Raw genomic sequence first — 18,176 nt, forward strand, 5'->3', positions numbered from 1 at the left:
TAGAAATATTGTCAGCCTTAAGTTTACACATGATTATTAACGGGTTCTTGTAATTGATCCTGTCCTGCATTTTTTTTAAAATGCACAGCTGGTTTCCTTAAACTGGGGATTTTAATAATTTTGGTTCCACAAGGCTGGAATCAGAGGAGGATTATTGTAAAACACAGGAAGCACAAATGTTCTCATGTGAATGCAGAAGCATACACAGGGAGAAAAAGATCTTAATGTTGCGTGAGTGTGTTTTAGTTTCAGGGGATCAAAATCTTTCCTATATCGCATCCAAGCTATTTGGTTGTGATCAGATGATCACAGCTCAAGGAAGCGATTGGAGAGCTAGCTGGCTGCAGCTGCACTGTAGGCTGTTTTTCAGGGACAAGGAGCCACTGTTTTTCAAACATAGCATAAACATAGAAGTTATTTTGTAGGCTTCAGGATGCAGATATGGGTTGTGCTGCCAGCATTGTTCTCCTTCAAGCCTTTCGTTCTGTGGTACAGAGGAACTGTCCACATATTTGTAGACGACGACAAGAGGAATTGTCACATGAAATTCTGCCACTGGATAGTGATGATGAAATGAGCAGACCCAGAACTCTCATCATAATGGTACAGTACACTTTAGCAATAGACTCAATTGACAGGATTATTATTACAGATGTTATGGGATTTATTATCTTTAACTATATAGTCATAAGAAAAGAGTATTTGAGGAACTGTTTGCAATCATGTTAGTCTTTGTGGCAGATTTGCTGTCCCTGTCAGACAGTTGAGATTTTACTTTAAAGCTGAAACTGATGTGCATGTATGCTGTATGTGGAGTAACGTTCTGTTGTTTAATTTATCTGTGTTGTGGTACTGTTGTAAGATACTGCAAGCATTAAAACCAAAATGTGGGTTATTGTGTTTTATGTTAGATTTTGAATGCCAAACAGCAGACAGCTAGGAAATTGTGCACTGTCTTTCATTGAAATTGAAATTACCTTCCCATAGGTCTTTGCAACACACTGTTCGTGGCAAAAAAAAAAAAAAAGGACAACCCTTTCTGCTTTACTTGTTCTGAGTAACCCTTAAGTAAAAAACGTAGAGTTCTTTCAGCTGAGTAATGACTTTGTCAGTTCTGTATCTTTTTTTTTTTTGGTGAAAGATGGCATTTGGATGGATGTTTCTTGTTTTATGACGTAGTCCTTTTTATTTTTTATCTTATGATGTGATAGTAATAAAACAAGCACTGTAGGCCATTTATTAATATACATTGTGTGTTGGAGGAAATCCTTATTTAAATCATTGTTTGAGAAGATTATATAAACTTCTTAGTTACTCATTCCTCAAGATACAGCTATACTTCCAGTTTCCAGAATTTTTCAGTGTATAGATCTGAATAGTATATTATCTCTCTATATTATAATTACAGCATTTGATACCATATTCTGCTTCTTGCCGTGGTTTAGCGATCTGATTATTTCATTAGCATTTTGGCCAATTTACATCAAAGCCATCATGTACTGTACTTCATTTGAGTAATATAGAGACTCTCTACTAAAGTACATTATGATGAAGTCTAAACTGTGTCCTCTGACAGCTTGTTTTATCATTATACATAGTAATTTATACATAAATGTGCATCAGTAACATTAGATAATTTCAGACCCATCATGAAATAATAGTAGTGGCTTTATTTCCTTTAGAAGTGCTATGCTGCAGTCATGGTAACTATGATAAGAAACAGTGGGCTGGATCCTAGCTAAGTCAACCTACCAAGCAGAGATTCTTATCTGAGATTTATATTGGTAATTGGTCTTGGGAATGAAAGAGGAAGATTTAATCATTTTTAAGTCTCATATCTTAAATCCGTTGTTTTGCTTTAAATTATAGTTTCCATAAAATGTATATTTCTTTTTATTCAGTCAAAGGTTAAATAGCCTATCTCTGAGAAATTAAAACATAGTGTCTCTGATGATGGTAATTATTTGGATTACAATAAATATGAAGTGACAAATGTCTTAAAAAAAAAAAATTGTTGGATGCCAAAGCGCTAATCTGCTATAACGTTTACATAAAGGCATACAGACTCTTGCGTGTAAGTCTGCTCAGATTAGAATCTGGTGTGCAATGCGTCTTTACTAGCTTTCTCAACAGTACCAAATTGTCAATCATTTTGACTGCATAACTGCAGTAAAATCTATGGGATTGAGGCTAAGAAGCATAGTATCTGGGAAGTGGGAGTTACCCCAGCGTGGAATGAACTGTAGAACCATGAGTGTCTGTAAAGATCCAAGAGAGACCAGCCTCTTGTTTATAGATGAAGTCCTCAATTGCCAAACAGAACAAGAAAGTGGACTAAAGTGGCAACTTTGTGTGTTCTCCAAGGGTCGCTGTCATCTAATGTCATAGCACCCAATCTTGCAATGACTTAGTCCTTATCCCTTTCCCAGTAAACGTCTATGGCCCATAAAGAGCTTGTCTCCAAGATTTCCTGAGAAGCTGGGGAGGACATTGATCCTTTCACCTCCCTGTGGGAGATTGGGGGGTGGGGGGAGGTAGGAACAAGTAATATTGAGCATTTCCCACTAAAAAAGCTGGTTGCACATGTTTCTTTCTGTTGAATAATTATTGCATTCCACAGATTAAATGCAGGCTAGTAGCAGTTAGTTGCAAATAAATACATTTGTACCTAAAATAAGATGGCATCAAGCTTTGTGGTTAGATATTGTAATGATATAACGTGTGAGTTACTTCAAAAGAAAGTTGCTTCAGAACTCTTCTGGCAAAAATGAATGGTACTGTTCCAGATGTCTTTTCAAACAACAGTTGAAATCTACCATGACAAAGAAGACGGAAGATTACTGATTCCTATAAGACTCTCACTTGGCTGTAGCCGATCACTAACAATTATTTATCAGTAATGTAGTAGACTATATTACATGCAAAAGAGTTTTATTTAGACTTGATTATTGACATTAGTGATTTCTGACGCTAAAGGGATTGCTACTGATTTGCTAAGCGTTTTCATGTTTGAAGACAATGGGAAGTGTGAATATTCTGGTGATGAAGATAATGCTATAAAATTCAGAAGTTCACTAGGTATAATTACATTTTGTGAGTTGGATCCATAGTGTTTCAATCCAGTCTTTCAGTAAGTCCAGCTTTCTACCTGCTGAGGATCCTAGTACTTTTTCATTGGTCACTTTAAATCTGTCTTTTGGATGCAGTTGATCTACATTTTATCTTAACAGTTGTGAAATAAGCTACAGGGAGTTTTTCATTATGAAGATACTTGGACAATATTGTACTTTTTAAACCTTTTTTGTATGAATAGCTGTTCCAAGTCGACAGCCCTTCTCTCCTGTGCTTCAGAGACTTGTTATATCTAAACTATTGCATCCTGGATATACAGTGAAATTTCCGTGTCACATAATCTAGAAATCCTTCTGTGGATGTTGCATAGAACTTACCCCAAACACTTTCAGCAGCCAGGCATTTGCACATTGTGATTTACAGTTTTATATATTTCCTCGCATTTGAAAACCTCGTAATTCTTGGAAATACAAGCTTGAAAATGTTTTTGGTTATCTCAGGGATTTCATTTTACCATATCAAGTTAGTAATGTTAAAAATTAAAGGTGATGCAGGGGAATTTGGTTCCCTAATTTAATATGAATTAAGCCATGTAGGCACTAGGAAAGAAAGGAAATAGATTATGTAGTTTTTGTACAATAAGTACCATTTGGAATGAGGCCATTTGGGTTTTTTAAACTCCTGACAACTTGCCCTTGTGAATCAAAAATGTAATTGCTATTAACCTGAATTTCTTACCATTTTTTAATTGTAGTTTGGTAATGCCTAGAGAACTCGGTCCCGAAAGCTAAGCACACATTTAACAAGAACCATGCTCCTCACCCCAAATACAAGATAAGAGACAACAGGTGGATACAAAAGATGGACAAAGGGAACAATGAGATGTTTATGATGTGTGATACGCAGTGAGCACTGTGTGCCAACTGCATCATCGTTGCAAGTTTTGTAAACAACACAGAAAACAGATTCTAGTATTCCTGCCAGTTCGGAAGACAATTCTGATATCTTTATTGACATTTATTTTTCTGATTTTAATTTTATATCATATCTCATCCTTAGGTAATTGGGTAATTTAATCTGCAAGATAAGGGGTAATGGAAAGAGTAGCCTGATGACTGAGATATGTTCTCTTTTCCTGAAGCCATAGGAGAATGAGTGTTCCATGGTTTCTCAATAGATGTATGAATTAGCTCAATGTGATCAGCACTTAGCACAGAGGTGAGCAAACTTTGGCCTGCGGGCTAGATTCAGCCTGCAGTAGACTCCATTTTGCAGTAGCCCCTGCCCACATGGCTTGGGCCGGTCTTCATGGAGACCCTGGTCACAGCTGCGCTGTGATTAGTGCAAGGCTGGAGTTGCCATGGAGACCATCTCTAACCATGCTGGCAGGGCAGAGGGTTGCTCCAGAGCCATTGAGATCTTGTGGCGGGGACAGCTTGGTCCAGGACCAGGTCAGAGCTGTGATCTGCAGCCTTTATGCTCCAGGCAGGGATGTGCAGGCAGCGGATCATGGCTCTGCCCCATGACAAAGCTGTCACTGCTGCATGGAGCCAGGGTAGAGCCATGATCTGCTGCCTGTGTGCCCCTGCCTGGAGCATGCAGGCTGCAGATCACAGCTTGGCCCTGGCCCTGAACAAAGCTGCCCCCACCACAAGATCCCAGGAGCTCCAGAGCAGCCCCCTGCCTTACCCTGCCCTGGACCCTGCCAGCATGGCTAGGGATGATCTCCATGGCAACCCCAGCCTTGTGGAGCTGCAGCATGGAGACTGGCCCCAGTCATGCAGGCAGGGGCTGCTGGGAAATGGAGTTTGGCTGCCAGTTGGATCCACCATTTTGCCCAACCCTGACTTAGCTGCTTATCTCAATTAATACACCTTTAAAGCACATGCCAAAGCATGGCATGCAAAGACATTTTTCTTGGTATATGTGCCTCCGGGAAAGAGCTGGGGTGTCATTGCCACAACAAAGATTGGGTGCCTCTTGGCTCCCTTGCCATCTGCCCCTGGCACACCAACATCTTACTAGTCAAGGTTGTGGGTGTTTTTGCTCCTCTGCCCAAAAAATGTTGCTGACCCCTGCCTTAGATGAATATCTCATTGATGACCCTACTCTTAGAAAGCTTTCAAATTCACTGTGAAATCAGGAATGAGATAATGGAGTATGAGTTAAAGTAAGTAGCACCAAATACATTAAAACAATGGTATGCTGCAGAAGGTAAGGAAGAGACTAGTCAAAAAGCTTAAAAAAGAAATGAAGATATTTCTGCCCATAAATGCTAATTGGGGTTATGTAAAATCAGTTTGATAGGCAAAAGGTAAGATTTTTGAGGGGTGATATTTTTCTTGGATCAGCTGTATGGCTGAGGTAAAGTTTAAGCAAGCTTTCAAACGCAAGGCATTCTTTTTTATTGGGTAAAGTGTTTAGAGAGAGAGTACTAACATTTAGGAGGGATTTTTTGCCTTCAGAGCACAACTGGAGACACTTGTGTGTTTTTCCTTCCAAGGCCACCTATATCTTTTCTGTTGATATGTGGTGATGCTATATCTTTGATGGGTATGATTTTATGGAGAATAAGAACAACAGATGATGTTTGAGGCTGCAGTTGAGATCCAGTTAAACACAAAGCAGTAAGTTTTGAACTTTTATTGCAATCCTATAACTAGCAATGACAAGATGATTAAACTTAAGTTCTGTATACCATTTTTCATCTCTACCTCTCAAAGAACTTTGCAAGGGAAAGCAAGCATTACTATTTCAATTTCTATAGATGAGGAAACAATAAATTGAAATGACTTTCCCCAGTATGTGGTACAAGTCTGTGGCAGTTATAGGAGCCAATCTGTTAAAAGGCCATTGGAGTTGCTTCTCAGATCACTTATTCTGGTGTTAATTAGAAATGACTCCATTGGAATTGGTGGAATTGCATTCTTATAAAGCTAGTAGAAATGAGATTAAAAATGAGAGCCAACATTTTTTTTCTTAAGGTCTGACATTTGAGCCTTTGCTTTAATTCTAAAATATATCTTCACAGTAGTGTTCTTTTAAGTTTTTTGTTCCAGAATATTTTTTAACTATTTATATGCATATTGATTTTTTTTTTTTTTTTTGTATTTTTTTGGGGGGGGGTTTGGGATATACATCATTACATCAGATGGATGCAGTTAACTCCCTATGATGAGCACCATCAATAGACAGTAACTGATGCCCATGTTCTACACAGTCTCAAGATCTCCCAGTTATGACGGTGTTAAGCAGAGATTGGCTAAACAGTGGAACCATGTTCTGAATGTTCCTTTAGGCCAACAAACAGATTTGATATCACCTCTTTAGTCTGATGCCTTAAGGGGGAAAAGATGCTTCTTAAGTAGCCAAGTAATGGCTCAAATAAAATATTTGTATGTGTTTGCCCTGGATATAAATGTTTATAATCAAAGATGAATATAATTCCCTTTATACTTCAAACTTGGGACATTAGCCTGTGCCCAGTTTTTGCTACTGGTTTCAGTTGGAGCTGGAGAAACCTTTAACTTGCATACGTTATCAACAGGAGCACGCAAGAGAGGAAACAAGTAGAGTGATATACACAATAAAATTCTGCTTTGAAAAGTTGGCATCTCAGAGTGCAGGACTCTCTGGTAAATTTTCTTACAGATATTTCTTTTTTTTGTGATTTAATGCTCTGCTGGCCAGGTTGTGCCCTTAGTAATGGCTGCAAACATCTTGACCTCAGTGAGGTTCCACATATGTAATTTATTGGGTCTTAAGCAATTCTGTCAGCAGTGCAGCAAAAGAATACATCTTAATTTGTGCTCTGTTGGATATACAGTGCTAAGAATGAAATTCTGGTTTTGTCAATTTTGGTAGCAGATATGGCTCTCCATATGTGCAGGAGGAAAGATGAACTCAGTAAAAGAGAAAATGAACATGAGATGGAAATGGTTGGTATAATAGTTGCACAGTCTCCTTTCAGAGTAGAGCTGCATTTTCAAGCTCATTGGAGCTGTTATTCTACTTGAAGTGTGGATGTGGTCTGAAAAGTGACAGTATAAAAATGGCCTGTAAGTACTGGGCTCAATTTTTCCTTGTAATTATCACTGATTTGTGCTTCTGCTGATTTTAAAGAAGAAAACTTGTTGCTCTTTTTACCCCTGCAGAGACGCTTCTAGCATGATGGAACAAACTGGCTTGCACCTCTAATGGAATTCTGAAAGCAGAATATAAAATGCATAGGTTCAGAAAGCTATAATAGGGCAAACAAAAAATCATCCTGCAGAGCAAAAGAGTTTGAAAGGGATACTGCTTTTTTAAAAATTTTTTTTAGCAGTATACAGCTGAACAATGGGGCAGAAATGAAAGGAAGAAAGGAAAATCTTTGGGAGCAGCAACCTTTAAGAGCAACCACAACTTCTAATGTTGTGGCTTTAGGCCTTTGCAGTTTAAAATAACAATATTTAGTATGCACATTCAGAATGCTCTTTAGGCATAAGTGAAGAAATCTTCCTAATGCCCCTATAAGGTATAGATGGTTTGTGTTATCCCCGTTTAATAGATATGAATGTTGAAACTGAAAGGTAAAGTAACTTGCCTAAGAACAGGTAAGAAAAGGATGAAAACTCAAGGTTTTATGATTGATCATGTGGAGTCGCACACAGCCTTATGCTTCCAAGAGCTTTCTGCTGTAAAGAGATATATGTAGGTACTCACACACGCTTGCTTGATTTGCTTGTCTGCAGTATCATCCTTGCTGGTCTGTCACCAAGCCTGCATTATTCCAGTTCCAGTGGGGTATAACAGATTTGAATTCCCTTGTTGCTGTCAGTTATTTTGCTCAGGAGAGCTACCTGTTATCTTTTCAGCCCATATAGTGATAGCTGCAGAATCCCTCATGCATGCAGAAAGGGGATGGTGCTCAGAAGGGATCTTGCACTTTCTGATCGGGGGGAACCACTATTGTCTTGACTGGGAGCTGTTTGGGGGCTTATATATTTAGGTAGGAGTTCCACAAATCAAATGATCTCTAAGGGAAAATGTGCACCTCAGTTTGCCTTCTCTCTTGCTCTTCGAACAATTTTTAAATAAATTAGTGAATGATATGAAAGACCCTTAAGGACGAACCATGGGTAGATTTCTTTTTTAGAAGCAAAAAAAAAAAAGTGGATATAGATGGAAAAACAACCACTCTGAATTAACAGATATAATCACAAATGCTTTAATTACTTTCTGTTTTATTCCTAAACTCCTAAAAGACTATTTCCTTCTTTCAGAAGTGTAGAATAATTAATTTCAGTGGAGATGCTCAGGTTTGTTGGTCAATAGATACTACAGTGATAGGCAACAATGTAAAGTCCTATAACGAATGGAGAGAGAAAATCTAAGCCACAGATTTCCACAGTAATATTGTAGAATCATAGAAAGCTAGAGTTGGAAGGGACCTCAAGAGGTCATCTAATCCAAACCCCTGTTCAAAGCAGGACTGGCCCCAACTAGATCGCTCAAACCAAAGCTTTGTCTAGCCGGGTTTTGAAAACCTCCAAAGACAGAGGTTCTGCCACATCACTGGGTAACCTGTTCCAGTGTTTTGCTATCCTAGTGAGAAAATTATTCCTAGTATCTAACCTAAATTTCCCTTGCTGCAACTTGAGACCACTGCTCCTTGTTTTGTCATCTGCCACTGCTGAAAAGTCTAGGTTCATTCTGTTTCAACCCCCACTTCAGTTAGTTGAAGGCTGCTATTAAATCCCCTCGCAGTCTCCTCTTCTCTAGACTGAAGCCCAGTTTCCCCAGTCTTTCCTCATAAGTCATGTGCCCAAACCCCCTCACCATTTTCATTGCCCTCTGCTGGACTACCTCCAACTTTGTCCACTTTCTTTCTGCAGTGAGGGGCCCAAAACTGAACACAGTATTGCAGATATGGTCTCACCAGTGGTGAATAGAGGGTAATAATCACTTCCCTTGCCCTGCTGGCAGCACACCTACCAATGCAGCCCAGTTTGCCGTTAGCCTTCTTGGCAACAAGGGCACACTGCTGGCTTATATTCAGCTTATTGCCTACTATAACCCCCAAGTCCTTTTCTGCAGAGCTGCTGCCCAGCCAGTCAGCCCCAGCCTGTAGTGGTGCATGGGATTGCTCCATCCTAAGTGCAGGACTTTGCACTTGTCCTTGTTGCACTAGTCACAATATGACAATGGCTCTCTCAAAGTTCGCTAGAGGTAGAAGTGTGCCATAGCCTCCAATTTACTCTGTTGGACCATCTAGACTAGAACTGGTTGAAAATGTTAGTCAACAATTTTCCACTAGAAAATGTTGACTGTATAATATCACTGTTCTGTGGGGTTGTATTGATTGCTACAAAATTTCATTTTAAGAAAAATATCAACTATTTTATTTTGGGAGGCAAAATGTTTCTTTTAGGTTTTTTGGGGGTTTTTTGTTTTCTTTTTAAAATTAATTTTCTTTACAATTTTGATTTTTATATTGGAAATGAAAGTGTCTCGATTGTCCTAATATGAAATTAAAAAAAAAATTCTAGTAAATTCCAACTTTTTGTTTCTCTCCATTTCAGAATACAGGCAGATTTCAAAATTGCAGAATTTGCTGTGAAATTTGGTTTCCTTTAAAGCTTCATCTGAGATTCTGTGATTTCCTTCTAAATCCATATAATTAATATTATTAGTACATATGGTTTGAAAATTTTAACTAAAACATTTTATTGGATGCAAGTTTATAAACTGAAGAAATCCATCTTGTCCTCTTCCTGCTAAAACAGACAAACACCAACCTAATATTTGAGATTTGTTTATTGCTTGTCAGCTGTAAATTTTTCATTTTGTGACCAATACCTGCCCCTGCCACCTCAGTCTCTCTTCAGAGAATTTTTGCTTATGTAGAAGCTAGGAATAATACCACCTATTTGCAACCTGAAGTCAGGCAGTCCCAATCCTACAGAAGCCTCTGAACCAAAGTGATGATAATGTTACCTGAACTTTTTAGGCATTCTTCAAGAGTACAAAATGAGTGTTGTTGTATAGCTCTCAGATGCCAAAGTGATAGACCTGATATACTAGCCTGGACAGGCAGGCTTAACCTGACCTAGATAGTAGGGGTGTGCGAAGTGGGCCGTATTTGACTTGGATTCGGATTCAGCCTGTTTGGGGGACAGTGGTTTGATTCGCTGATTCAGATCACTGTCCCAATTTGATTTGGCCAAATCCGAATCTGAAGAGTCGATTCTGATTTGGAGAATCATCAATTCAGCCATAGACACAGCTTTTTATGTTTTTTGTACATACCTTGAAGGACTAGCCGTGGCTTATGAATGCTGAGATGGTGGGGCAGACCCCACCCCTGCTGTGCTTGGTGGCTGGCCCCCTCCTGGGTGCCCCTCCAGATCCAGGAGGCACTAGTCACCAAGCTGAGGGGGAGGGGGGGGTCCTGCCTGCTCCACAGCAGACCTGGAAGCAGACTGGAAGTACTTCTTATCCACTGCTGGGTCCACTACCAAGTGCGCTGGGGACCCCTCCCTTGCTCCCATGGAACGCTCCATCTGCACCACCATGTCAGCGTTCATGAGCCACCTGGTAACTCGAGGCATGTAGAAAAAACATATAAAGCCGTGTCCATGTCTGAATCGTGGAATTTCTCAATCAAATAAGAGGCTTCCGATTTGAATCAGAGAGATTAAAGGGTCTCCTGATTTGATTTGGATTCAGAGATTTGGCTGCTGAATCAGGCCGCATCTCCTCTGAATTTGAATCGGTGACCGAAGTGTCTCACAGCCCTACTAGATAGGCATTGGAACCCACTTACATGCTGAGAAGGTGCATCAGAGAAAGCAAATACAGGGAGTCTGAAAAATAAAACATCCCCCCCCTTCTCTGTCATTTTAGTTTAATGAGCTTTGTTTACTCCCTGCTCTGTACTCCCTGGTCTAAATTCAGCTTGTGGTAAACTGGTTCAGTTTCTACAGACTACGATGGACTGAAGTAGATGTAATGAGAATGCAAAGAAGTTGTAAATCACACTCATACTGCACGCCCTCGGAATGCCAGATCAGGGCCAATTATACAACTTTGCCATTAACACCCCCTTACATCTATTTTCTGACTTGTACCCATGCCAAACAAATATGTAAGTACGTACACTACTGCTGACCTTGGCCCTTTGGGCCAATTTTTTATCTTGTATACACCAATATAAATCCAGAGTACTTAGATTGGGCTTACTCTGAATGTAAATGTGTGTATATGAGATCAGACTCTGTTCCCAAGTCTCTGGCTCCAAGCACGGATATGTTGACTTAGCTTGGAAACAAGTATGCACTGTAAGAAGTCCTTCCAGTGAGAGAGAGAGAGAGAGAGAGAGCCAGGAAGAGACATGGATTGGAAGAAAAAGCCAGCCAACCAAAGGAGACTGCCAAAATAAAAGCTACCAGGAGAACTAAGGGGGTTGGGAGGGGGGGAGAGACAAAGAGATCCAAAGGCAAAGACAATATGTGAGAAAGGAAGAGCTTCAATAAGGAGAAAGAGAAGCCAAGTGTAAAAGAAAATAAACAAAAAACCCAAACTTTTCCCTTCTCATCTTAAAGCAAATTGCCACTCTTTTGTTAAAAGATACTTTTGTAAGATTTGCTTTTTAACCACTGGCAGCCAGTGCTCTGACTTGACAAAGCAAGGCATTCCAATCTCTGGCAATGCTTGATTCCTTCTTTTTTGTGTCAGAAGATCTTCATTCTTTTTTTTTTTTTTCAAACAGGTGTTACTCCTCTCCACCCACGCTATTTCATCCCTCTTTTTGCTAGAATAATAACTTAGCCTTGATTTCAGAATAAACATCAATCCGTCTCCCTCTTAGTTAAATTGGAAAGCTGAATGGAGTGTGACAAAACTATTCCTGATGTTCCTGGCTCTCATACATTTTCTTGTAATTACAGTAACATTCTGGACTCATAGGGCCTGATCCCAAGCTCTGCTAAACTCGTGTAAATCCAGAGTAACTCCATAAATCATGAGCGTTGCAAGTCATTTCAGAAACTGGCCCCATGTAAACTGGTCTTGAGATAAGTAGTTATTCATTGTTTAGTGTGCCATTCAAATTTGCTTCTCCTCACCAACAATAAATGAATGGTTTTTAATGTCTGTAGTAATTTCTTGCTATCAAGTAGCCTTCCCAGCAGCTATAACTGGCCAGAGGAGTAGGGCAAGGTGATGTTATCCTGTAGTAACCCTTCTGGCCTTTTCTTACATGACAGCATCTTTTAAATGGTTCCTGGCCCCACGCTGTCACCATCCTGCAATCCTGGGATCTCTGTGGAGACCAGCCGGGAGCTACAATAGCTTTTGCTATTAATTAGCCTTAGGATCTGAATGATTCAGGTTAAATAGGTGAGTGAATATTGAGGGTTTATCTAAAGCGGGGGTGGGCAATTATTTGGGTCCACAGACCATACAGGGAGTTTTGCTGAGATGTGGCAGACTAGGTCAGCACCCTCCACCCACCTCCCACCCACACAACAGTTCAGCAAAACTCCCTATGTGGGGTGGGGCTGTAGGTGGGCTGAGCAGTATTCAGGAGTGGGATAGATGGGCATGACTGGGATCATGGGCTGCTGACAGTGCAGGGCCAGGGCAAAGCCAGTCCACTGCCTGCACACCCCTGTGGCAAGTGCCAGTTCGGCAGCCAGTGGCATGCAGGGAATGGATTGTAGCTCTGCCTCGACCTGGGCCCTGTGCTGTCACCACCCATGATCCCTGCTCTGGATGCAGCTCCCTGCCCAGCTACAGCCCCATCCTGTCTGCGTGCCCACGTGCCTTGCTTGTGCGGCTCCCAGCCGGTCTCCACGGAGACCCTCGGATTATGGGGTGGTGACAGTGTGGGGCCAGGGCCAGGGATGGGGTAGAGGCATAATCTACTCCCTGCATATGCCTGCCTGCAGAACCAGGGCTCTGCTCCAGTCACAGTCCTGGTCCCACAGTGTTACCATCCTGTGATCCTGGGGTCTCGGTGAAGACGAGCTGGGAACCACAGTGGCAGGGTGCATGGATGGAATGAAGCTGGGACTAGGATCTTGGGGTGTGACAGCGCAAGGCTGCAGCCAGGGGAGACCCCTCAGTGGTGGGTGCAGGGCAACAGGGTGCCTGTGCAGCAGGGCTGGCCAGTGGCTGAGGCAGCTGGAAAAAGCAGCTGCTGCTGCTGCTGCTGCTGCTGCTGCTGGGGCTGCTGGAAAATGGAGTGTAGTAGCCCTGCCCCAGTCCTGCTGTGCACTTGGGGGCAGTGGGACCAGCTGCACATGCCACAGCCTGGGCTTTCCTCCATGCCTGGGCCAGGTGGGACCAAGGAACCTGCCACAGGCTAGACAAAATCCTTCGGTGGGCCAGATTCGGCCCACGGGCTGTATTTTGCCCACCCCGATGTAAACAATAAAATGCTTGCAGTATAAGCTAATGCAGCTTAATTTATCTAGCTGTGAGGGAGGGTAACCTGGTGCTAAGGGTACTGGTGGATCCCTGGAATATGGGAGATCCAGATTCAGTTCCTTGCCTTGCCACTGTGAGCTATTATTAATCAATGACAATAGGTGGCTTGCATTAAATGCAATAAGTTACTATTCCTAGTGTTATACCAAACTAATTATCCCATGATAAATGACCATATTATAATGTTTGCAGACTTCCTGACTGTAAGGATCACTCTGAAATTATTGTTAAAAATGGGATTGAGTTCGATAGATCATCTGCTTTCCCCACTCTCTATCCATGATATACCATGCCTTATTTTTTTCAACACTACTGATGCTTGAAATTACCAGACCAACATTCTGTTTTCAGCTCTATTTTCCATTCCACTGGTGCAAATCCAGAAGAATTTACTATATCTTGGACTGGTGTAAAATAGCAGGTATTTGGTCCTAGGATTCTTGCACGTTCACTTAAACCCCACCCCCAAAAAAAACTTAAAGCAGGTACATGGAGATTCTCATCTCTGACCAAAAACCAACTAATGTTAGAGGTAAGCTATGAGACCAGTCTGTTTAGATGTTACAGGACAAGCCATATATCACTCATACGCTTGTTTAGCTCTCTCCGTAATGATGGGATGCCGTAGCCAGTATATAATGGGCCAGGACATGTATGAGAGATGAGGGATTTTTTGTGATAACTTTTACTGTACTGGTTCTTTAGCTAGGAGGGAAATTTGACAATTTTTTGGAAGGGTGTTTGTGCTTGAAATCTTGTCCAATTACTCTCCCAGCTATACAGATGGTCTAATAAGTATCTTAAAAAATCCTTGTCTCTTTTTCAGTGAGGTCTTGGATTTGAATTATGACCTTGATTTTTATCACGGATTTTTAACATTTCTACCAATAATATACAAGAAAAAAAACTCAAAACCCCCTTTTCATCCATTTCTAAATTGCCAAATTGCAGACCAGATGTAGTAGGAGTAATTAATTTCTAATGCAGCAGTTTTCAAACTGTGGGGTGTACCCCCCTGGGGCAGGGCATGAAGGAACATTGTGGGGGGACAGCTCAGGGGGGCACAAGCAAGAAGCTCGCAAGCAGTTGGTGCTGCTGCAGCCTGACAGAGGGGTGTAGAGGTGGGGAGTCCCAGGCAGGTTTGGTCAGCAAGCTGCTGCACCTCTGAGAGCCTGGAGTGCCAGATGCACAGCCTAGAGCCACAGTAGAGCTAAGGCAGGATGTGCTGGAGCTTTTTCATAGGTGCTAGAGCTATGAAGGATGGAGCCCGTCCCACTGAGCTGAGGCTTGGTGGCTGCTAGGATGAGGGGTGCCCTGTGCCTGGCTGCACTGCTCCTCTGAGGTGAGGGGAGCAGGAAGAAAATTGTAGCTTAAAGAAGGGTCAGCTAAAAGTTTGAAAACCGCTGTTCTAAGGTATTAATGTAGGTGAACAGAATATAGTGTCACAGAAAATTAGGGTTGGAAAGGACCTCAGGAGGTCATGTAGTCCCACCCCCTGCTTAAAGCAGAATCATTCCCAACCAGATCATCCCAGCTCTCTGGGTAACCAGTTCCAGTGTTTTACTACTCTCCTAGTGAGACAGTTCTTCCTAATATCAAACCTCAACTTCTCTTGCTGCAACTTGAGACTGATGCCCTTTTTTCTGTCATCTGCCACCACTGAGAACAGTCTAGCTCCATCCTCTTTTGAACTCCACTTCAAGATAGTTGAAGGCTGCTATAAAATTCCCTCTCAGTCTCCTCTTCTCTAGACTAAGCAAGCCCAGTTTCCCCTGTCTTTCCTCATAAGTCATGTCCCCCAGCCCCCTCACCATTTTCATTGCTGTCTGCTGGACTCTCTCCAATTTGTCCACTTCCTTTCTGTAGTGGGGGGCCCAAAACTGAACACAGTACTCCAGATGTGGCCTCACAAGTGCTGAATCACTTCTCTTTACCTACTGACAACATGCCTACCAATGCAGCCAGTATGCCATTAACTTTCTTGGCAACAAGAGCACATTGTTGGTTTATATTCAGCATATTGTCCACTGTAACCCCATCCCCCCAAGTCCTTTTCTGCAGAACTCCTGCTCAGCCAGTCAGCCCCCAGTTTGTACCAGTGCATGGGATTTTTCTATCCTAAGTGCAGGACTTTGCTCTTGTCCTTATTGAACCTCATAAGATTCCTTTTGGCCCAATCTTCCAATTTGTTGAGATCTCTCTGAATCCTAGCCTTACACTCCAACATATCTACTACTACCCGCAGTGTGATATCACCTGCAAATGCGCTGAGGGTGCACTCTATACCATCTTCTAGATCATTGATGAAGATACTGAACAAAACCAGCCCTAGGACTGACCCCTGTGGCACTCCACTTGATACTGGCTACCAACTAGACATTGAGCCATTGATTACTAGCCTCTGAGCCTGGTGCTCCAGGCTGTTTTTTTCCACCTTTACAGTCCATTCATCCAGCCTGTATTTCCCAGCAGATATCAGGATGATTTGAAGTTCCCAGTGAGAAACGGGGCTTGTGATTGGGAAACTTCCTCTAGCTGTTTGAAAAAAGCCTCATCTACCACTTCCTCCTGATCTGGTGGTCTGTAGTAGACCCCCTCCATGACATCACCCTTGTTGTTCTCCCCTCTGACTCTAACCCAGAAACTTTCAACAGGCCTATCTCCAGCTTCATATTGGAACTCTGAGGAATCATATGGCTTTTATATACAGTGCAACTCCTCCTCCTCTTCTCCCCTACCTGTCCTTCCTGAACAGTTTGTACCCATCCTGACAGTGCTCCAGTCGTGCGAGCTCCCACCAAGTCTCTGTTATTTCAATGATGTTGTAGTCCAGGACTGTGCAAGGTCTTCCGGTTCTTCCTGGTTGTTTCCCAGGCTCCCTGCATTTGTGTACAGGCACCTGTGGTAACTAGTCAATTGCTCTGATTTCTCAGGAGGTATGAGAACACCTCTCCTGTTGTCCCTCCTGCTTGCTCTTCTTCCAGGCAGCCCACTTCTCCACTTACCTCAGGACTTTTTTCTCCATCCCCAAGCAAATCTAGTTTAAAACTCTCTTTACTAGGTGTGCTTTTCCCTCTCCATCAGGTGGATCCCATTTCTTCCCAGCAAATCGTCTTCTTGGAACATCTTCCCATGGTCAAAGAAGCCAGAGCTCTGCTGGTGACACCCCCTAGCAGCCAGAAATTGATTTGCAGGATGCATCCACTTCTGCCTGGGCCCTTTCCCTTGACCAAAAGGATCAAAGAGACCATCACTTGAGCACCCATCCCCTTCACCCTTGTGACTACAGGGTTCGGGGTACTTTTGATCTTCTCAGGGTCTCCCCTGGCAGTATCAGAGATGCCCACATGGATGAACAGCATTGCATAGTAATCAGAGGGCCGGGTGACTCTTGGTAATACCTCTGAGACATCTTGGATCCAGGCTCCAGGCAAGCAGCAGACTTCCCAAGACAACAGGTCAGGCTGGCAGATGGTTCTCTCTATCCCCCACAGAAGGGAGTTTCCGGTCACCACCATCCATCACTTCTTGGTGGCGGTCATCTCAATTCTTCCTGCCTGGAGGAAGCCTGACCTGTCTTCCTCCACCAATGGAGTATGCTCCTTGCTCTCTGTGGCTAGGGTTCCATATCTGTTCTCCAGGTCGCAGGTGGAGATGAAGATTTCTGCTTGCTGCCAGGGGTCACAAGCTTCCAGCTTCCACCTTCATGGGAGCCCACGTCCTTTCTCTTCTCTAGTGCTGCCTCTGGCAGTTCTTCTTCCACAGTCCTAGAGGTCTGTCTCCTCCAGCATTGAAACAAAGAATTCCTCATAGTGGAGGATGCTTCAGAGCCTCACCACCTCCTCCTGTAACTCTCTTGCCTGTTCCCTGAGAGACGCTACCAGGAGGCACCACTCGCACCTCATTCACTCCCCCACTTGGCCATCACTGGAAGGAACCTGCAAGTTGCAGTCCCCACAGCACCAAACCTGGGCCTGGATGGAAGCCTTGATGGTGAATGGTCCTGCCTGGACAGAAACCTCACAAGTGCAAGCAGTGGCAGTAGCATTCCAACATCCTCCAGCCATTTCCCTGGCTTTCTTAATTTGCCTCGTCTCTCCTACTTCCCTTCTTCCAAGCACACCTTCCCTACCTGGAGGCTGGCCTGTTTACTGTTCCTTTTACCCAGTTTCCTCACATCTGGCTGAAAGGCTCTTCCCTCAAAGGGAGGTGAGGGGTGGGGGTGAAAATTGACTTGCAAACTGACCAGCGAATGGCTTACAAACTGCTTACCCTGTTTGCTTCCCTTGTTCACTGGCTTCCTGATTACTTGGGGAGTCTCCTTTTATACCCTTCTGGGCCTGGACTGGCTCCACTCCCTCTTTTAAAACTTCTGGTATAAATAAGTAGTAAATGACTGCACAATACCTGGAGTTGCTGCACAGTAACATCACCAGGCAGCTTTTTCATGATGCTGACTGTGCGGTAGCCTGAGACATGATGCAATGCTACTGCACAATAGCTGTCTGCCATGTGATGCTATTGCACAGTAGTTGCAGGCTACTGCATAGTCCATCTCTTGTGTAGATGTGGCCAGTTTCTCCTAAATGAAGGTAAACCTAGAATAAACTTCTCATCCCTTTCCCTCCCCC

At 42.7% G+C, this 18,176-nt stretch overlaps 1 protein-coding gene across 5 annotated transcripts in view; it reads left to right on the top strand.

The window, feature by feature from the left end:
- Window positions 1–348: 348 nt before the first annotated feature.
- The window catches only part of DOCK10 (dedicator of cytokinesis 10), a 202,821-nt gene continuing 184,993 nt past the window's right edge, over window positions 349–18,176 (top strand). For 4 of the 5 annotated variants that reach the window (XM_019533052.1, XM_019533054.1, XM_019533057.1 and 1 more), the window contains exon 1: window positions 350–603. In XM_019533052.1, the coding sequence (XP_019388597.1) occupies window positions 442–603 (162 nt within the window). In that variant the 5' untranslated portion in view covers window positions 350–441. Of the gene's footprint in view, window positions 604–18,176 lie in introns of all 5 variants that reach the window. The other variant, XM_019533056.1, reaches the window with a different exon arrangement.

Source organism: Crocodylus porosus, unplaced genomic scaffold, assembly GCF_001723895.1.
Source record: "Crocodylus porosus isolate Cpor-Errol unplaced genomic scaffold, CroPor_comp1, whole genome shotgun sequence".
Classification (NCBI taxonomy): Eukaryota; Metazoa; Chordata; order Crocodylia; family Crocodylidae; genus Crocodylus; species Crocodylus porosus.